The 22,500-nt window shown below is 37.6% G+C and overlaps 1 protein-coding gene and 1 pseudogene across 2 annotated transcripts in view; one reads left to right on the forward strand and one right to left on the reverse strand.

Moving 5' to 3' along the window:
• LOC110043891 (follicle-stimulating hormone receptor-like) overlaps positions 1–19,062 on the reverse strand; it is a 26,507-nt gene extending 7,445 nt beyond the window's left edge. The window contains exons 1-12 of the mRNA XM_020749400.2: positions 18,791–19,062; positions 17,455–17,526; positions 4,441–4,512; positions 4,172–4,240; positions 3,984–4,055; positions 3,288–3,359; positions 2,537–2,608; positions 2,368–2,439; positions 2,189–2,257; positions 1,784–1,855; positions 1,415–1,489; positions 376–441 (exon numbers count right to left, since the gene is read on the reverse strand). Of these exons, the coding sequence (XP_020605059.2) occupies positions 376–441; positions 1,415–1,489; positions 1,784–1,855; positions 2,189–2,257; positions 2,368–2,439; positions 2,537–2,608; positions 3,288–3,359; positions 3,984–4,055; positions 4,172–4,240; positions 4,441–4,512; positions 17,455–17,526; positions 18,791–18,984 (977 nt within the window). The 5' untranslated portion in view covers positions 18,985–19,062. The remainder of the gene's footprint in view (positions 1–375; positions 442–1,414; positions 1,490–1,783; positions 1,856–2,188; positions 2,258–2,367; positions 2,440–2,536; positions 2,609–3,287; positions 3,360–3,983; positions 4,056–4,171; positions 4,241–4,440; positions 4,513–17,454; positions 17,527–18,790) is intronic.
• Positions 19,063–20,626: 1,564 nt separating this feature from the next.
• LOC149111934 (uncharacterized) overlaps positions 20,627–22,500 on the forward strand; it is a 4,521-nt pseudogene continuing 2,647 nt past the window's right edge. The window contains exon 1 of the transcript XR_016207358.1: positions 20,627–20,889. The product of XR_016207358.1 is annotated as an uncharacterized LOC149111934 (transcript). The remainder of the gene's footprint in view (positions 20,890–22,500) is intronic.

Consider the following 22,500-nt stretch of genomic DNA (forward strand, 5'->3'; position numbering starts at 1 on the left):
ATGAAGCCCCTAATGGACGAAAATCTGGGCTTGCTTCGAGCTTTATTTGCCGCTAAAAGATACCACTTAAAACGTAATAGGATTGATTACCAGCCGCTGTTCTGGAGAGGAGCCTGGGTTTATAGACCGGACTCGAGAGAGCGGCGGATATCGAGTGTAAAAAGGTAAACGAGAACGCTTTTTCATTCTTATCTCTTTGACTGCACCCTAAAAGATACTTTGACAGCTAAAAATAGTGGCATTTCTTTATCAACACCCTTAGTGAGACCAGAATCTTTAACTTACACCCCTAAGCGAGACGAAGAGCATCCCCGACCTTTTCAAATATCGGAGACCCACCCTCCGGGGAGATAGCCAGGCTGAATCTATACGTACAGGTATTGTAACGAAGTTGTTCCCGTCAAGTTTGGAAATCTGTCTAACTTCACACTAACCAGCCTCCTGAAAGATTCAAAATAAGAAGCACAAGAAGTTCATCTCATATACAAGAAAAATTTACTTTCTAAGTGAAAATGCTTCTAATTCGTAATTTGTATGCACAGTGCACAGTGGAACCCCGTTAAAATCCGATCGCCAGCTGGCCACAAAAATCTGGTCGTATTAACTGGGTGGTCGTATTAAAGGGGTTCTTTAAATGAGAAAATGACTGACTGAGCTTTTGTTGAGGCCAGAATAAAGTGACCGGAATATCGAAGTGGCCGTATTAACGGAGTGGTCGTAAGTTGGGGTTCCACTGTATCAGTCATCCTGTATGTTTAGCAAAAAATCAACAATCAAACTAACAGTGGAAGAAAGGTGAGACAGTTAATCCTCCATATGAGCATTAGTCCTAAAGTAATCCCTCTTAAGGTATTTTTACATCACTCAGGTGGGTCTTCAACTATCCAATCCTGTGACGCACATTTTGCTCACGTGAACAGCCCAAGCGGCCTCACACGAATTTTTATCCTTCAAGAAAATACCAGCGCAACGCGGGAGTAACTGCATGTCCAGGGATGCCATACCTAAAAACAGCTCGAGAGGAATTACCTTGAGAATAAGCCCCATATGGGGGATTAACTCTAATACTCTTCATCTTCTCTTGTCGCAGCTTAAATCCCTTTAATTACTACCTGGCGTTTCTTTCTTTCGTAAGATAACATAGCAAGTTTATGGTGAACACCAAGCCATAAGTGTTGTATGAAAACCAAGATATATCAACTGGGACTCTGTTCCCTTAGCGGGCGTCGAGAAAGTCATACGAGATTCTAACTATTCTGTTAAGTTTTAATACAATCTAACTATTTAGTAAACAGATTTTGATACAATCTACTACTCAGTTAACAGATTTTGATACAATCTAACTATTCAGTTGACACGTTTTCGATAAAATCTCGAAATTTTAAAGGGGTTAATGAAACAAACGTGAACTTACAGTCGACTTTTTAAAGAAGGTAGGTATGAAAATGCGTTGTGTCCAACTGATTTTAATTTTTCCCAAGTAAAAACTCTGCAAGGAAAAGAAACAAAATATCAGTGAGCATTGCTAAACGGCTTAGGAAACAAAAGAGTTCGCCCTTTTATTCTGTGCCATTGGTTTCTCTCAAAATGATCAATTTTAAGCGCAAGCAACAATTGCAATATTAGCTTTTGCTTAAACGCACGCAATAATTAAGGTACCCTGCCCAAAAAGTTACTCCGTGAAAATGTAAACAGCAGTTAATCAATAACAGCTTGCTATCAGGTATCAAGTACATCTGTAATGAAGACCGCTTTAAAAAAGAGATTTCACGGTAATACTTACAAGGTGTGGAGCTTAACGAGTCCTCTAAAAGCATAATCTTGAATTTCTTCGATCGGGTTGTAGCTAAGTTCTCTGTTTCAAAATAAAAGCATCAGATTAAGGTCTCGACAATATCACTTACGCCACTACTGATATTACTTACAATAGGACCGTTACTTACACTACGATTACTGCGAACACTACGATTACACACTACAAATACTACAGGTACTCTGCATTCACACACTCTCAGTGTTTCTGATTTTTACTGTCAAACATTCATTGCTACTTCCGGATGTGAAGTTGCTTAGCAACCACTCTGATTTAAATCAAACCGCGCGCGCAGGTAAAAATTTTCGAAGACTGCATCCGACCAAAAACGGTATTTAAACACTAGAATTTTAAGACCAACAGAAAAATACTCACAGCTGTTGAAGATTCTTGACATCCTTCAAGGCAACAGGTACTTTCTCGAGATTGTTGTTTCTCAAATTTCTAAAAGAGGTAATTCAAAACATCAGTCCACATTGTACTCATCTCTTCATTTATCTTTTTAATTCCTCAAAGGTTAAGAACCAAGTTGGGTTACCCCGCTGAGTACTTACAATGATTCCAAAAAGTCCAGGCCCGTGAATGCGCCATCTTCAATTTTCGATATATTATTATGGAATAGTAGACTGTAGGCAAAACGAAAACACAATGAGTAAAACATTTAAAACTCGGAAGTTAAATTGTTATAATGGTGCAAAAGCTCTAAAGAAGAAACTAACTTACAGTGTTGAAAGCCTGGAGAGGGATTGAAAAGAATTGTTCCTTATTACAACAATCTTGTTTTGGTCCAAACTCCTACAACAAAATGACAAAAGATTGAATTAAGTATATGTAATCACACGGTTTCCAGTTCAATTTGAAATTAATTTGCACGAGTGAGTTTTTCAAAAAGCTGAAATTGCACGAGCCGATTCGGCGAGTGCAATTTCAGCTTTTTAAAAAACCCACAAGTGCAAATTAATTCCAAATTGAACAAGAAAAACCGTATGAGTACTTATTAATAATATAAACATGAAAAAATTCACGTGGAGGAAGTGCCGGAAGATCTTTCTTGAGGTCATTTTTTCTCGTTCGAGAAAACTTTTTTCAAAGTTTCCGCACAAAATTTTCGTCATCATTTTACGTCACATTATTGACTTAGAAAATTTGGAATTGTCTTTCAGCCAATCATAATCTAGAATTACGGTGTGTAATTTGCACTGGTGTACACTTAAACTACACTGCTCTCAGCCAATCAGAATCGAGTAAATTTTAAATATATATTATAACAAACAAAAAGCAACACTTGGTACATAAAAAGAAGTGTGTGAAATTCATCGCACTGCTTACTGCGCTTTTCTATAACATGCGGACTCTATAAAGTTCAAGGCTCAACCGACAAATACGTTTTTCGCTACTGTCAATCAAATGTTCGGCGGCTCCTCCCAGCTTCCGAGTACAAGAGAAAAATGGAGTGAAAAAAGTGAATACGTACAAATACTCCAGATTTTTAAGATTTGCTAAGGCATCCGTTGGGATTTCTGTAAGTTCGTTGAAATCAAGCCAGCTGAAAACAATACAAAGTAGGATTTTAGTGAAATGAGCATCTTAGATATACATCGTCAACGTTAGCGACCTAAGACTACATCAAGCCTGTATCTTTAACTTCTCCCATGAATTTTCTTTTGCTTCAGCCGTTTAGGGCTAAGGCCATTACTGGCCGGGGATTCTGCTGATAACACGCTATCTGAACTGTTTTATCATCTTTCCAGATATTCTCTAAATATCACAGCTCATTCTGGACAGAGTTAGTATAAGAGTGGGACTCTCCTGGTTATAGACTCTTATCAACGGGATGTATAAAGACACTCAACCCGGCGTTAATTCCTAAATTCCAAAATTTAACAAACATCTACATTCTCCCTACAATGCCGAACACACTGTCAAACATAACTAACTTTTGAATTACTGACCAACTTACTGACTGACCGACCGACCGACTGACTTACTAACCGAGCGTCCGAACGACCAAACGACCGACCGACAGACAGACAGACAGACAGAGAGACTGAGCGACCGACCGACTGGGTACATTAACACAAACAATAGCATACACAACAACAACAACAACAACAGCCGCGAACTGACATGAAATTGCAAGTCAAAAAGATGAAAAGTAGTTGAAACTTACAGGTGCTGAATTTTTGGGACTCTTTGGAAAACACCAGCGCCAACACTATGCATTTTGTTGCCTGTGAGATATCTGAAACAAACAATGAACCATATTTAGTTTATTAGATCAGTGCACAGCGCACTGCAGGCGAAATTTAAAAAAAAAAACTACCAAGAAAAGTGCTGACACCTTTGCAAAGTACTTACAACTCATCCAAGGATTCCAAAGACAGTCCAAATTCTGGGCAAGTTCTGAAGTTGTTCCCTTTAAGGAACCTGAGAAAGAATACGAGCGATGCGTTAAACAACGGAAAGCAAATGATCAATATTTGTTCATTCAAACAACTGACAAAGGTACTCAATCGACTAACAAACGCTCACACTTTGAACTACAATTGCAGGCAAATGGATAAGCCACGCACAAGGAACAGATATTACACACAACTGACAAAATTATATGGACGCGAGAAACTTACAATATTTTGAGTTTCTTCACTCCCTTAAAGGCGTCAAGTGGAAGACTCTCCAGCTTATTGTCATCCAGATGACTAGGGAGAAACAAACGTCATCAACTGAACATAGAAACTCTCTGAACATACCAAGCTAATAATTGAAAGAATATATACTTAAGAGCTAATGCTTTCTAGATATACTGAAACATTTAGAAAATAGCACAAGGAGAAAACGCGCGCTGATTGGTTTAAAATCGTGTTTTTATAACTCGATAGAAACACAGAAATAGCACGAGCCGTTGACGTAATGATGGCGCGAGCAAAGAGAATTTAAATTTTGATGATCAAAGCTAAACAAGTTACTTTCTTTTTTTTGTCTCGGTCTTGTTTTCAGAAAAATTTTCACGAACGAGAACTATCCATCCGGGTACTTTCCTCGGAAGAGCACTATGGGCTGATAGTGTCTCTCCGCGGACGAACACTATCGCGTCACGTGATCAATTTAAACCAATGAGAATCGGAAAAAAATTAGTGGTGAACTACAACGGGTTATAGAAACACTCGTGGAAGTTTGGGAGAATTCGAAAAGGCTGTGAAAACACTCGCTGTCAGCTCCTGTCGCTGCTCCCAAACTTCCACTCGCTTAACTCGTGTAAGTCTTCAGCTTATTCTCGGGGGTGGAGTAGGGCTTTTCATAGTTGAAGTTTTGGAGTCTAAAATTTGGAAGTCGGGCTTATTTTCTGGAGGGCTGGGACTTAATATGGCGGGGAGACTGTTTTAGGTAAAGACATGTCAAAGACCTTATTAACAACTGACCAACCCACATAAAACTAAAATTAGCTTACAATCAATAACACCACAACGTTTCATCTTGCCGCCGACATCTACGTTTTAAGGGCCTTATGGCTGTTTGCACATTGGGATTAAATTGAATTTACTAATTCCAATAAAGCTAAACAAATACCTCCAAAGGATGCGATCAGGTTAACTGAATTAAGAAGCCACAGTAAATGCGCAGACGAAAAACAAGAATAAGCTCTTGCCACATGCAAAAGGAAATATGGATTACGATCATTTCTAATATTTCAAAGTTGCCGCTGTAAAAGAAATATTGTCTTTTCGCTTTTCAGTCTCCTTTGAATTTTGTACATGGAGATAAAATTGCTGCTGGCTTTTGAATGGCGCTTTGTAGGAATTCAAATTTGTTTTTCTTTGACGTTTTTTAAAAATAAGCTGTTTAAGTTTCTAAGATACTCTAATAAAATCGAGGTTTCTCACATAAGCTGTTTTCTTGCAGCGAGTTTGAACATTTTAGTAAAACAAAGCTTTTTCAAATTCTGTTCATGGGCAAAGCTTGGGAGTTCACTACGAGCAACTTGCACGGACTGCAGAGGCTATAATTCCACTAACTTACTTTGGTACACAGATAAACCATCTCAATGAGCCCCTCTTTTACAAGATCTTCTGTTTTTGTTAAGTGCAAGCTAATTACTTTGCGTAAATCCTCGGCAAACTACAACATACTAGCCTATCTCAACAATGGGTCTTTACATTTTAAGGTGACCTGTTCGATGTATCGATTTCAAGTAGAGTAAGTTGTATGTAGGTCTAGTAAGCGCTACAAAACGTCACAGTTTGAATGTACAAGATTAATTATACTGGGCGTAAACATGAGAGAAACAAAAGTGATCGTGGGTGTGTGATGTGTGTGATTCAACTGAAAAATAAACGAGGCAAAATATCTAAATACAAAATATAACGACATAAGACTGACAACGGAGCAAAGTAAACTTACAAAACTGTGGCGACTCCAATTCTAGAATTAGTATTTCAGGGCTCACAACAGTGAAGCAGCTAAGGAAAACGCGGTAGTAACCAGCAGATCGAACTTTCAGTGCTAACAAGCACTGGCGAAAGTAAAACACAAAACTACGCATAATGAGGAATGCTTAAAGAGTGGGTTGCATATTTCCCTGGGGTCACGGAGAAACGTGAAAAGAAAGTTCTAGTCGCTACATTATAAATTACGCGCCAGAAAAACGTGGCTTATTTGTCTCCTTATTGACTTTAGTAAGATGGCTTCTATAGACTGGTTGTTTCACCTGTTTAACATACCCCTTTAACTTAGAATTAAGTTTTGGACTTTTCGCTCGCTATCAGAGTTTTTATGACTATGGAATGTTTTCTCAGGCTTTAACTCGACGGGGGGTTTTAAAGGAATCATTTCAACTTATCATGTTTTCTACAGGTCTACATAAATATTTTATCCCATTAGTAGTCTTTTCCGGTAGATAAAATCGATTGTGATCCATCTTTATATTGAATTAAATTTCCCTGCTTTGTAACAACTACCGGGACCGGAACGACCCAGCATTTTAACTTTGCATATTATTATTATTATTATTATTATTATTATTATTATTATTATCATTATTATTTTTTTTATCATTATTATTATTATTATAATCGTTATTATTATTATTGTTGTTGTTGTTGTTGTTGTTGTTGTTATTGTTGTTTTTACTTAAGCGATGACTAATACGATGGCGAGGATTGAAATGGATCACAATATAGACACCCGCTCAAGCTTACACGCTAGGATCAGCCCGCACTGAAATTCTAACCAAGCCCGTAGGGGAATTTCCAGCGATTTTCACGATTTAAGTAGAGTTTAGAAAGTTTATCAGTTTCACAAAAATAGCAGGGCGTTTTGCGCAAATACCAAACCCGAGCCAGGTTGAATTCGTGTGGGGTATTTTATGAAGTTAATATGACGTATGAAAGGCTTAGTGACGACTATATCTGGGCATTTTCAAAAGTTAAATTAAGTTTTCTATCTGTCCAAAAGTAAGGTATTCGCCAACTCTTAATTTGCCACTTGACCAACGGACTTGCTGAGATTTGATCGAATAATGGCGTTTTTAAGATTCCCTGCCAACAAATTCACTTTTGCGTTGTTGCATTTAGCTGGTAATGGCCTCAACCGGATATACTCGATAAGTGCTTCTTGATGTCATCCCAAGTTTTTTTTTTCTTTCCTTTTTTTTTGGTAACTTTTAAAATAGTTGATAAGATTTGGTTAAAATCCCTCTTTAAGTGAAGAGAAACGAATTCTTCCGGCCATTAGTTATAAGAGTATTGATTTTTATAATAGAGTAATATAAAATATTTCTTATCAAAGTTTTCCTGCAAATTGCTGCAGACTTTTCCAACACTTCGGAACAAACTGGTAATAGAATCGCATATTCGATTTTAATCCCTCGAGCTTAACTTTAAGTGCACCAGCAAATTTAATACAACCTCTTGTAAGTAAATGCCTCCATCCTTCAACTGCCTATATAATTTCGAAATGGTGAATCTCAATTATAAGATATAATTGTGTCCTTCCGGTAAACGAAGGTCTGTTCAAGGGCCTTTTATACATTGTCCATTTAGTTCTGGTTCTGTCAGTTGAAAGTCATGGCTGTTGCCACTAAAATTGTTGTGATCAATAACTAACTCCATGATAAATACTTTCCACATATTCGGAGTGACCGTTTTCAGATACCTGGGCAAAGACACGCACTGAAAGGAATTTTAAAAGTGTCTAAAGCGACAATGGAACAAAAGAAGACTTTTGACCCCTCGGCCTGTTCGCTATTACTTTTCCAAGAGTCCATTTGAGGCAACCAAATTGCATTTGCTTGGCTCCCTGCTGCAAGACTCTCCAAAGTATTTAAAACTTTTTAATTAGATATTTGAGCGATCAACGCAAATAAGATCATGGCAAATACACCCCCAAACCACAGTTTCCGTCAGATTGTATTTTAGGTCAACTGAAACCGAACGATGCAATAATTTTGATATCAGCTGACTAATGATACGCGGCTTAAAATGGAACGGAATTTTTCAGGAATATCAAAAATGAAAATGAATGCAAGAGTATACTCAATACAAACTAAGAATAACAATCAAAAAGCTATTATTAGGAGCTTAAGTCTACCAAGGAGCGACTAAGTATGACAAGAACGAAACTTTTTTCATCTCGAAAAAGCTGCCATCAATGCATTTTTACATTCCCAGCGAGGTTTCCATTACAAGCGGCCAAAGACAACAATACCTTTTACTTTGATTTAAACTTTAAAAAATTTATATATATATATATATATATATATATATATATATATATATATATATATATATATATATACAGTAAATGTCGATACATTGCTATGGCCTACAAGGTATATCATAAGGCACAAAGTCAATTTGCGAGCGTAATAAACTAGGTCCAGGTACAAATTACATTCAGTTTTAATACGTCCATAAAAACGATTTACCCTCACAAAAGGTCAGTTTGTTTTATCTACAATTCTTGTCTAGCTTCTTTCGTTATTAGCTGCAGACTTAAAAAAAATAGTCAAGAAATGTTTACTTTATTGATGGGATCTCTGCTACTTGACAAAGAACTGAATTCTAGGCATTTATGGACCCTTTTAGACATGTCGCGCTAAACTTCATCTATGTTATCGTTATTACAGCGATCAAATGTGGTTCAATGTAATCCTATTCAATCTCGTCCAGCCTTGTCCATCCTTATTACCTCTTGGCTGAATAGTTTTCAATTTGTACTCATCTTCGCTTTTAAATCGCTGTTTAGAAGATATAATTCGTACTGTCGGTATTGGAATGTAACCAGCTCTTGAGGGGGAATATCATTCAAAAGAGATTAATGTCATTTACAGTTGAAAAGATTCACCGCGTTAGCCCCAGTTGAAAGCTAGTTTCCAGTCCAATACCGAGAATACGAATATGGTCTATTATAAGATTAATTTAATAAAAGAACAGATGCCGATTGACTTGCTTGCTTTGGAATACGCAATTTGCTAATGTTTCGATGTTACAATAGAATAAAGAGCATTAATAAATAGGATTTTCTCTTATATTCTACGGTTGAACTTTGCTTCTCGTTTTCAGTATCCTTGATTAAGAGGTTAGGTGAATTATGCATTGACGCAAGCTAGGCATGAATGCCCCAAATTACGTTTGCCTCTTAGACCCCAATGTCATTTTGCACAGTGAGCCTAAGGTTCCAACTGAGGCCTCAACCAAAGATTGGAGAGTTGTTTGTTCGATAACACAAGCACAGAGTCGAATTCTTAGCCAAAAAATCTCTCAACAATTTTTTTCCGCCAGGGATACTTGCCAAGGTCCATAACATAACTGCTGTCGGAAGCAGATGTTACTCAGCTTAACTTAGATACAGACTCGTTCTTGGCTATATACATACAGCTGCAGCATGTGACATTTGGTTGCCAGCTGCCAGCATTCCTCGTACAGCTAATATTAACAATCAAGATTATCTAAGTCTCCACTAGAGATAAACTTGATCACAACACAGTAAAATGTTCTCACTCGCCCAATCGAGTTAAGATGAATTATCGACTTTCAGCCTCTTGTCTCTTATCGTTCAGACCCAGAAGTTGTAGCAATTGACGCTTTTGACATGTTATACAAACCATGTTTTTCTTTGGTTATAGGATAAAACAACTACTTAGAAAAGCCATCAAGAGAGACTCACAGGAATTAGTCAACAAATTAATCGGGAATAAAGTCTTCATTGTTGGCCGGTCAGTAACGGAGCTGTTTTTTCCCCAAAACAAGACAATCTCTTTTTCTTTTCTCGCGTATTCTCCACAATCTACATTTATATTGTAGTTTCTCCTGAGCCTCTTGTATGGCACAGTCAACGACTGTACCATACAAGTATGGCACAGCTTGTTCTCTGGAAACGAGAAAGAGAAAATCGTCCTTCTTTCCTTTTACAGGATATCATAGGAAAGTCCACTCAATGGGTCAACAATAAAGCCATTGGCACCTTTATTTATAGATTTTGAGTATTGCTAGCTAAAAACTGATACATGTTCGTTGTATTTTCAAGAAAAACGCCAATGCTTAAAGCTAATACCTGTGCTTTTTTCGCAACGAATTGAAACTTCCTAAATTGCAAGGCTTCGGAAACAATGCCAAAAGCAATTTGACCCGTTTGACTTTTTCTACGACAAACTGGAAGTCCCACAACGAAGATTATAGATATACTATAAATCACTGTAAGCCCTAGTCTTGAAATGTCAATTCTCGTTTGAAACTGTGATATTTCTTTCGATATTAGTTTTGAGAAATTGTATTACATCAAGACAACATCCCTTTGTTAATGGATCTTTTCTTTGATTCTCTGATTGACAATAAAATAATGCTATTGATGATGTATTGAAAGACAGCTTATAAGATGGTCAATCTTCCATGCAGCTGTTCTTCAAGCTCTCTCGCGCCAGCTGAAAAACCTCTCCGCAAGTAGTTCTGAATTTGAAATTTGATTTGCTGGATGTGAGCCCCGCCTCCATTTCTTTACAGCTCGCAAAGAAAACGCCTTGAGCGCTTTCTCAGAGCCAATTTACGTTGTGTGAAATGCAACATTCGAGGAGACGAGAAGCGATAACAATTTCTCTCTCGTAATCGCCTTAAATTGTTCTAAAATCTCACCCATACACCAATACAAACTGAAGCCTTCGCACTCAACTTCTGAACCCACTTCAAGCCCTATCAGATTACGTTTGGCAAGGGGAACATACAAAAAAAGCCCAGGATATCAGTATTGTTTCTCTGGGCCGTTGAAAGAATTATATCAATTCAAGAATAGGACACGAATCAATACTAGAAGAAAATAACAAATCAAGATGATTTAAATCGCCATATTCTAAAAAGGCTTGTACTCGAATGTTGTTTGTTAGGTAGGGGAGGCGGTTATTTGTAGATTAAAGCAAATATAAGTCAATATAGTCAGTAATATTAAGTCAATTTTCGGATTAGCTTTTGAATTATGTTTTGTAGCAAATTTGCCCTCGGCACTGAAAGAGTTTCTTCAAAAGGCCAACAGCAGTAGATTTCCTCACCAATTCATGGGCTAAAAATAGCCCGGGATTTATTTGTTGGCATGTTTCAACGCATTCTTCACTCAACACTTTCTTGATACCATTGCCATTGAACGGAAGCAGGCAATCAGTCAGTTACGTTGAATTGCAGTCTTTATCATTGGGGGTCTTCACCAAAAGCAGATGTTGAAAATAGGCCGAATTCCTTGAAAAATTACTGCGCGTATCTTCGAAGAAAATCTCCATGGTGTTTCCTTGCAATGCACACAAAGATGCTCATAAAGTAATCACAGGTAAATTTGGAAGACAATTCGCGAGGAAATAACTAACAAATGGAAACAGTTTGTGCAAGAGAGGTTGTCCCTTGGCCAAACCTTTTGTAAATCTCGTCTACCTACTGGAAATAGTATTAAAAATCTCAGTAACCTAAACTCGTGGATGAAATTCAGACCACTGTTTGTTGTATTACAGTACAGAATAAACTGAAGGCTAAAACTTCAATTAATATCTTTATTTTGGTCGCAACCTTTACTAAAGTGTACCGTATATGAAACCGCTTCACTTTTGGTGAGAAATCAACGAATTTATTAAATTATTTGCAGCAAACAACAGGTTAAAGACTGTTATGATGTTTGCATACCCTATGTTTAAAAATACGGACTTTTAATGAGTTTCATCACGCCCGTTTCCTAAAAAATATAGAGATATTCCTTGCTGTTCGATCGTTCGTAGCCTTTGCTCTGAAAAAGGACATTTTCAAACTGACACTGCCATGTAAACAGTACGTACATATTCCTTCACTATCAGGTCTCATTTTTATTGTTACTCATGTTTGCTTTCCACAAGGCTAAACATAGCTAGCAAGGCTCGCTATCAAACTCCAGTCGGTATACGTCAGTAAGCGTCGTTTCCAGCTGAGAGAATTTTATTTCCATTGGCAGTGTTTAATATATATAACAACTGATTCATAATGTTACTTCTGCATCACTGAGTTATGATGCACTTGGATTAGAGAGCACTTATAGGCAACGCTTTTCTCGTGCTCTCCAAACTTCCCGCAAAACAGTATGCTAATTTGCATTCAACGCGCTACCGAAATCACAAGTTAGCATATCGCTTCTCTTCATTGCGCTATTCTAAGATTGGCCTGATGCCATTTTTCAAAGAAATAGCTAATTATACCGCTTGTCTGTCCTATGTCACCTAATCGTATAAGGCGTAATTTTTTTTCCTTGGGTTTTTCAATCGGAGTCCAATTTGTTCAAAAAACTCTAAAGACATTTGGGGAGTTGAACGATCAAACGGAGAAGAATTTACATCTTTTGACTGCAAGAACGCAAGGTTATTCCGAGCCCAAAGAACAACCACGGCAAAGCTAATTCTAGTCTGGTTGTTGTTCATTTTAGAGCGCTAAAAAGGGAGCTTTAGGAGGTCTTCAAAAGCCGACGTCAAACTTCCCAAAACAAAACCAAGGCTCTCACCTGTGTAGCGAGGCTATTTATTTAGTTACCAAATACTAATTTTAGGCTTTGCCAAGTGCATGTACTAAAATATATCTGATAAATGCTTAATATAGATTCCAGTCTGTCGCCTTGGACTGAAAAGATTTTCCCATCGAATTAAAATAGTTCTACTGAATTTAGTAATACTATATAACTCAAGCATTAGCGAAAACTTTGAAAAGGGAGGAACTAAAAAGAATAATTCTCTAGTGATAGTTAGAAGTCGGCATCTAGCCCCCATCTGTTCGCGAATGTATCTGTAATGAACAAAGATCACTAGAGATGCATCATTCTACCGAACCAAAAATGTTCAATTGCTTTTATCCACCTCAAAAAATGATGTCTTGAATTCATCAATAAAATACTTTAAAAAAACAGATTTCGAACATTTAGAAACCCTCACCAATAAACCAAACTTTAAACTGGGTTGTACAACGTTTTGTATAAGAAACAATCGAGAAACGTTTTCTTGCAGGTTTGGCCAGTGAAAGTATCAGAGAGCCACTTATATCACCATGTAAGTGCTGTCGTGGTTAACATCATAATTAATATACGAGTTACTTGTCATAAAGCTGAGCTTTAAGTACAGAACTAAAAACCATTGGAAAAGCCAATCTATGAGAAATGTGTAGCACTTAAAGTTTAGGCTTGAACTTTAAGTCAAGTGTGGGAATATGCTAAAGCCATCAGAAATCAATAAAATCTCTTTGCTTTAACTTCTCTTTATTGAAGGACTAATAACGAGGGTTAAATTGTAAAAACACCGAAGTATTAAAAGATTGGTGAGAAAAGTAGAACTGAATAACAGCACGAAAAGTATTTTAGAATTCCCTTGACCGGTAAAGAATTTTAATTATAACTCTCATTTACTTAAATGTGTATTTTAGGAAATAAAAAATGTAAATAATTCGTCCGTCATGTTTTAGTAAACTATTGCCCTGACTTGCTTTTAATTTTACTGTTAACGTTTGCCCCCAAAAAAGCCTCTTATCCATTCTTGGCTGTCTTTTACCTTTTTCGTGAACTTTTTTCAGTCATCTGGCATAAAAAAACTGTCCTCAAGAAAAAACCACGGAAGACCCCCGTGTCAGATGCAAGCCAAAAATAACAGCGAACCAGGAAAGTAAATAGATAGGCAAGATTCCATTTTTATTAATTATATAACTGACACAGACCGACACATTTAATTTTGTCATAAAAAAAGATAATTGCAGTAAGTCGAGCGTTTTGACTTAAAGTAAAGGCGGTCTGTTTTCAGGGACAACAAAATTTTCACAAACATGTCCAAATCGTTTTCAAACAGTGGTTATAAAAATTAGATTTACACAATGCAAGTCTCTTGTGGTTGACAAGTGATATACTGAGTGCATATCAAGCCAAAAGAACAACATATCACCATACGACAATTTTTGATATCGCTCGATTTTGAATCATCTTGCCTCGTCGGAACACCTTTTTGCCAGGGCTTTGCTAACAGTTTAAATAATATTAGAAAAAGTTGTTCTGGTAGCATCTCCACTAACCCTGCCCAGAGATAACTGATCAAAGTGTGAATATTAAATAAATAACTGAAAATAAATAGATTACAATATTTAGAGACGAAACCACATCAACCTTAGCTGGTTTTCATACGGGTCTACCCTGGTCGAAATGGAATTTGTAGATGTTGGTTTTTGAGGAGGAAGTAAAACCGGAGAAAAATAGAGAAAAACCCTCGAAGCAAGGCAAGAACCAACAACAAACTCAACCCACATATGGCACCGGGCCGCAATCGAACCTTGGCCACGAGCGCTTTCACCACTGCGCCATTCCTGCTCCCTTTCGTACTCCTCCAAAGTCCCTTTCTATTGTATTATTCTAAATCACTTATTTCAAGCTCTAAATTAGAGGAAGGATTGTCTGGAGACAAGATTCTTCAGAAATTACTCAAATTCATATCTTATTCTTATCCATTCTGTACAAAAATCCCTTAATTTGTCGTCCTCTTTCTAAGTGACTTCTAACCGACTTCACTGGAAAAGTTCAAAAATACTTCGACAAACAATGAGGTACAAAACCAATAATTGAGCCACAACCTTTACTCGACCATTGTCTTTGACATCGTAGAGATAATTTTACAAGTACAATGAAGAAGTTTGTTTATCGTCTAATCAGTGAGCGAGACAAAGTTATGAAAACTGAAGTTGACTTTCTTGGCTCTCAAAAATGACGCCCATAAAAAGGTCGCAGTTTTTAACCTTCCTCTCATAGAGCCGTCAGTTTGTCTTGGGATATTTGTCAAGTAAAGAGTATGTTTTCACCGATTTTAAACCCTTGTAAGACTGGTTTAACACGAGAACAGCTTCTAAATTGTCGCATTAGATGTGTAAGTCAATTGAACGAATCATTCTGGTATCGGAATGTGCGCGCTTGCACATTGCGTGCCGTTTCAAGTTATTTCAAGAACTTGTTTTTATATAAACTGCACGCCATTAGACTGAGCAGCAGATTAAAGTTTAAAGCGTTTAACAAAAATAAGATACATTTGGTTTGGAGCCGATAAGGCATCTGGCATCCCGCAAGGATTAAAAAACAACGCCGAAAAAATGTTCTTTGAAAATAGACAATGCATGAAATTAATGTATGGAATAGAATCTCTCTAAGTGATTCCAACTAACCCTTGAACAAGGCTTTTAACGTTGACATTCTAATAGACTAAAAATGTTTCTAAAGTAAGTGAATGGGTCTAAGAGTATTTTCTTGTTAGTATTAAATAACCTCCACTTATTCACCTACTCGACGGTGAACTCTGGATACCACCGCCACGCCAACGTAGTCAAATACGAGAATTATTTTCCTCTAGAGATACATTGCGGAAATAGACAGGCCATGTGCAGACAGAAACTCTGGATATTTCTGACTTCGTTTGGTGAAGGGCCAACTTTGTAATTTTTCGAGATGGAATGTTTTCGTGATGTGTGCAAGATATCTCATGTTGTTGTCACACGTTCGGCGCATTATTTGTAATCAAAACAGAGACGACACTGGAAGTCTCCATTTCCGGGATTTCGACCGCAAAAAAGTTTAAAAACTTTTTAACAAGCGATATCAAACTTCAACAATTGAACTAATGGCAGGGTCGGAAGACAACATGACTAACCAGCAGGCATCTGCAGGCACATAGTTTATTTTTAAATATCCGCATGCACATTGAAATATCCGTTTCTCATAGAGAAATACTTCCCACAAAAAAATAACAGTTTCCTTGCGGTTAAGATGTGGTTAATGCATCGGTGATGTGAAGCTAAAGTTATTTCCTGAGAACGTGAGAAAAACAGCGACCTTTTCTATTCTGTAATTAGGGTGTATTTTTAACGCTATAGGTCCATTTTGGGACGCTTATTTACGAAAGCATGCCATACCATAAGTTGCACCTGAGTAGCGTGGTAAACCATATCATATCGCTCAAAAACTGAAAACAAACAACATCCACAAAGTGCTCTTTGTTAAATTGTTCCACGCAGGGAATAAAACAAAAACAAGTTGTTTTCCCACACTAATTTTCCACACGCGACAAAGAAAGGAAATTAGAAATCACGTTTTCTTTCAACGTTTCCGAGGATCTGCCCTTGGTTTTCCGTAAAATCGATTTCCTGACGACATTGAAAAGGCAATGCTGTAGCCTCAAAGATAGCTTTCAGGCCGAATAAAGAGATATGGGTTGAACCAACGATGAAAGATATCTAACGAAAGCAACCATGTTAGCGTGTATGACTACATGCCTAGAACAGGAGGAAGCTTTCCACCACAGAAAGAAAACATTTCAAAAATTTGCTAGTCTTAATTGTTTCATGAGGAAAAAAAACTGGCTGAAATTCGGCCCGATTCATTGATGACTGAAGCAGCTGAAAAATGGATAAGTAGGTGAAACTAATAAAATGATTAGTGCGGCTTGGGCTATTTAGTTCCAAGGCATTCCGTGTTTGCTTTTTACTTTTTTAAACAATAAGCGAGTCCAATGGAAAACAAAAATTATATTCCTAGACACTGACAATTTTAAGCTCTAAAAACAACAAGCGCCATCTAAAATTAAACGGCAAACAAGGTCTCTTTGTGTAGTCCCAGGTGATCCACGAGTTCAATGCTTATAGAGAATTTAAAGCAAATGGAACTGTTGTTCCAACCCACTTTGCGTACAAAGCTACAGATGGCGGACTCGTCAAATTTTGGTCATTTATTATTCTCAACCGCAAAACTCTAGCAACTTCGGCTCTCAATTGACCTCAAAGCTATCCCATTTCACTCCCAAAACTCAGCGAGATATCCTGAAATATATATTTTCAACGCTGACGAAAGGAAATACTGGAAAAAATGCGGCGATACAAAAGAAGGTTTGCTTGGCATGAAAATGGAGCCAACACTCCTGCAAATTTCAGGAGTGCTAAAATAAACAAGGTCGCAAAGTCTAATTGGATAATTGTTTACATATATCGCGCTATTTTCTTTTCAAACCCATAATCACGGAACAGATGCGGTTCAAGGTTGTTTATTTAGGACCTTCCAGCTTATGAAATGTTTCTATCAATAGCAAAAATTTCCGGTCAGGTAAAAAAAAGAGGAAAAGAAGAAGAGAAATGTTTACTTACAGTTCGGAGAGTCTGCGAAAACCAGAGAACGGCGAATTAGAGAGCTCTCTGATCATGTTGTCACTCAAATCTCTGAAATGGATAATATGCACTCGGGATTAACAAAACAAACAAAGTTATTTGACGATATGACAATCTAAAGTAAGCGAAGAGTAAATTTATCACATTGCACAGGACACTAAATCGATAGGATAGGCGAAATAGTTTTAACTCGTTATGAGGAAGGTTCAATGCGGACTCGCTTTCACGAGTGTCGCATGAATTCTCTTGGTTTCTCCGTCCAAAAATGTGGCCCCCCACAAGCTTAAACAACCAAAATCCTTCTCAACCTTTGCTATTTCATGATCTTTAGCAGGGACTTTATTATGCAGATCTACCAGTTGTCGAAAAGACAGACCAAAATGTCAAACGTGACATGAGATTTACCATTATTAGGAAAGCGTTTTCAATTTGAAGGTCCAAGCGTTCAACTACAAACCAAACACGGTATTCCGCGAGTATTTTCCAATGAAAAGTGATACGGATCCTTGTGCAAGCTTGCTAGTAAATGTTTTTTCTTCGGTAGAATTTAGGTCATTAATTTTCATCAGCTTACCGAAGCTTGTTATTGCGATGTCAAATTGTAGACTAAACGGCGTATTAAAACCATGGTAAAAATGCACTAACGAATTAAACTGTTTCAGTACGCTTAATTTATTGGAAACAGTATAGTCGGACATTTTCATTGTCGAACCAAGATTTATTGTACTTTAGTCTTCTTATACTTAAAATAGTGAATGAATATTTGGACTTTGTGAGGGACAGAAAGCTTGAAGAGTCATCTCCTGCAGTTTTCGATACGTACGGAGTAAAACTACAGAAACACTGACTGGTTGTGCTGCACTCCATGTCAAGCCGCTGCTGTCCTCGTAACTTTGCTCCTTCGTATCTCTTGAAAGGGAACGCAACGATTTAGAATTGAAGAAAACACTTCATAACGATCAGATCTCTGATAAATGGGCAGATATCCACGCAAATTCCCAATTCTCTCCAGTTCTATATTGATGAACCGGGGTAACAATGCGATTACAATAAAATCGCACAGCAGTAATTCAATCAAACGGGTCGAATCTTTGTATTTCGATAGCGTATAGCATGTAGTCTGCCAAGAACACTCAGTACGTGATCTTGGGAAGGGATCTTGCTATTTTTAACCTTCCTTGACACCTTTGAGAGAAACTCATGCGATAGCCTTTGAAACGAACGCCTGAGAAATCCCCATACAGAACGCAAAAGGTTACGTTTTAGCAAATAACAACAACAAATCGAACGACTTAAGAAACGTATTGGAACTTACAAGTTAGTAACATTGAGAGGTATTCCATCTGGAATGGTAGTTAAATTGCGCCTTGTACAGTCAACCAGCACTTCATATTCTCCACTCCGACACAAACACGGGCCACAACTCTTGCTCAAACCATAACACTCGCTTTCTTCTATGACAAGTAGAAGCGAGAAAAGCACTGCGATCAATTTCCATTGCACAGCCATTACTCAAACTGAATTCGCTAACTGTGTCGCTCGCTCATGTCTGCATGGGATCCCTCTGCCACTCGATACGGATAAATGTGTCAAATTTCCCAAATGAGAACGATTGAGACGCCAATCAAAACAGTGGCTATATTTAGGACGGGGGCCAGAGATCAAATTTTAAATGCAGAAATCTGTCTGTGAAAATACTCGCACTCGCTAACAGGTATTTCCACATGAAACGTAAATAAAATGAAAAATATCTATCTTGTACTCAAGCTTGTAAGTAGCTTTCAATCCCAGGTTATTACATAACCTTGCTTTTCAATTTTGAATGTCGAAACACTGGTTGGTACCTGGAAATCGTTCAGTTAAAAATATCTCTTTGTGCCTTAGGGGGCTGGACTAAAAGACCACTCCTTCAATTTCTGGAATAACAGTGATGAAAAAACCCACTCACATAAACAGGAGTATACGACTTTCTTGACAAGTTTTTCATGTCGTTGTTATTACCGATATCTTTGTCATTTTTAGGTACGTCCCACTCCGATATTGATTCGTCGCCAGGTCTAATGATATCAACTGAACGAAAAGTGTCAAACAATTAAAGTGCATGGTGCTATTTTTAGAGCTCAGAGGTCCTCGAGAGCATGTTCATTTTGCAAAATTGTTTACCAATAACTTGATAGACTCTCAAGCACTTAGTATTGCTCCTGAACACAGACAGCTATTTGTGAATGACACTAACTAGGAGAAACCACTGTAAAAAGAGATAAAACCATTCACTTCATCATTCTAGACTGAACTTTCCATTGACAGTTTAAAAGATTACAAGCAAAATTTAGCCTGAGTGGCACCTTGTTTTGTAGTGCGAATACCTCAATCCGTTCATAGAACAGCACATGATTAATAATCGCATTTCAAAAGGGTAATATAACGAAAAATATTATTAGGGTATAGATATTTAACTGAGTAGTTGTAGTGATCTTGAGCTGTAAAAGTGAAAGCCTGTAGACAGGAAGGAAAGCGAAACCAATCGAAAGTCGCCGTTTATGTCTAAAAATATGGTTAGTTTCAGATCTTGCCCACACGACAGGCGTTTGTGTTGAGCGATGTCCGTTTTTACTCGTTTGGCAAGTGATTATAACTAACCGAGTTTTCTCAGAACGTGACTCACAAAGTTTCTGTCTGTCCACAGTGGTTTACCCTCAAAGCTTCAGTCTTCTGTCATGTCACTCACTTGGCGCCCGTCGACAGCTCTGAACTGCTTTTTTTATGTTTCTTTGCTTTAGTATGTAAACAAATAATTTGAACATTAAAAATCAAGCTAGTATCGTTAATTCACTGATAATTATCCACTTGCTGGTGATTGATCCAGTTACTGGGGGTGAACGAAGATGATTTTTTTTCTTCTTTTTTTTCTTTTTTTTTTTTTGAGTCTTCGGTGACAACCGTCGTGATAATATATATTAGTTATGCGTTTTGCGCTGATGATCGTATGTAGCTTGACAAAGACTCATGAAGGCTTAAAATAAGACGTTTTTCCTTACCATGCTTTTGATTGTCAGCTTTTACGTAATATGACACATTTCGTGATTTTTTCCGTACCTGGGAGTTTCTAATTCTCATAAAACCAGCTGAGGTCAAATAAGCCGAACCAGCTGTCCACTTCGGGTAGTTTATTACACCATGACCTATTTAAAAACCATTCAAAGATACGAGACTTGCGTGGCTGTTTGCGCGTGTACCGGAGGGAAGGAATGAAGAATTGTGAGTTCAAGAAATACTCTTCTTACTCAGTACCATCTTTGTCGGCGCGCGCATCGCAGCGCAAGCATCCGCTGAGCGCACAGTCAAAAACAAGTGAATGCGGTCCATTTCTAATTCTTTGATGAGGATTTACAAGTTCAAAGGACCAGTTCAAAGGTACTGTCTATGTATTCCGACTTCAGACAAATTACAGAGTAGATCAACCTGGCTTTTAAATGATAACGAAAGCTATAATTCGCATGCAAAGCACCGCTTCCGGTTTAACACTCATTAGCCCATAGTCTAAACATCGAAAATGCTCAAGAAGGTGAACAATTTGAAAGTTTTCTTGAGAATGTTAAGTTCGGCGGCGTTAAGCGATGTAAAATATAAACATTCGAAACACTCTAATCAGCTCATTGTTGACTTCATTCAAGTCCTTCAGCCTCACAAATCAATCAAGTCAATTGCTTGGAATGGCCGATAATCACAAGCAGTATAAGAAATAAGACAACGCATTGTTTTACCATTACGATGGATTCATCAGATTAGAAATTCCGTACAATATCAGGTTCTTTGAATGTCGCTGGCTCTGATCGTTCAAGGGCATAACTCACTTTTCCTTTTCAAACTGGAAAAAGACACGGAAAAATCCAATCAACCTTACGGTACGACAAACTTGTCCGTTATTCGCAGAGACCTGTACAAGAGCGAGGCATGGATCTAGGTTCGCGTGACTACCCAGGCAGCCAGAAAAACAAATTTACAAGAAAAACAACTTCACGAACTGATAACACTATTTTTAGCTCCGTAAAACAATTTATGATCGAGTTTCTAGTTAGCACTCAATCGAAGTCAAGAACTGATCTAAAAGTAGGATCACTCGTTCCTATCTTGTGACCAGCTCTGTTCCGGATTTAATACCTGATCAGCCGCCGGGTTCATGCATGCTGGCGGCCCGTTTATGGAAAATTCTCAACCACTTCAGACTAACAACCCCTATGCGCTTCAAGTAATTGGTGTTAAAAATTAAAGGAACACTCTCCGGGCGATTTCGCAGCAAACAGAACTACAATAGGCAACTCCCTCTTTGAGACGTGAATCATGGTAGTTGTATTCATCAAAATAAATATTCAGATCCAGACCAAGATGATAAATACAACTGCCATGATTCCCTGCAGGTGCATCTCTTAGGGGAAATAAGCCGTTTTCGATATACTGTATTAAAATTCAGCTTGGCAGTGAGGCCTAGAGGACACAAACAAAGGGAATTGAATGACAGCTTTATTCTTTCTTTTGTTTGTATCCTCTAGGCCACGCTATCAAGCTGAATTTTGATATGTCGAAAGTGACCTATTGGTCATTATGACTAAACACCTTCGCAGGTTCTCGAAACTCTCCCAAAATGAAAACTTTAAACTGAATTATACTATCTTGCAATTACTTTTTGGTAATTTTTGTGATATTTGCAAGATACGATGAGATTTTGAAAAAATGCTGCCAGACTTTTACAATTTGGCATTACAACCTTATACATGCTTCAATGTACTAATATACTACTAGTTTTCAACAAATGTATGATTCGTGTAGGTAAATTCAAAACACATGCATGGAAAAGATGGAATTTATATATCGTTTTCCAGTCATTCTAAGTGTAACCATCTTTTAAGATTTTGAAACATGTTCTAAAAGCCAACAAGTCTCTCGTCAACAAAGCCAAGCTCTCTTGCTTTCACTCGTCTTTCACTGAAATTGAACTTTGTACTTTTCGAATCGTTCTATAATTTC

This window comes from Orbicella faveolata, unplaced genomic scaffold, assembly GCF_042242905.1.
Source record: "Orbicella faveolata isolate gen_17 unplaced genomic scaffold, um_ofav_v1 contig_2, whole genome shotgun sequence".
Taxonomy (NCBI): domain Eukaryota; kingdom Metazoa; phylum Cnidaria; class Anthozoa; order Scleractinia; family Merulinidae; genus Orbicella; species Orbicella faveolata.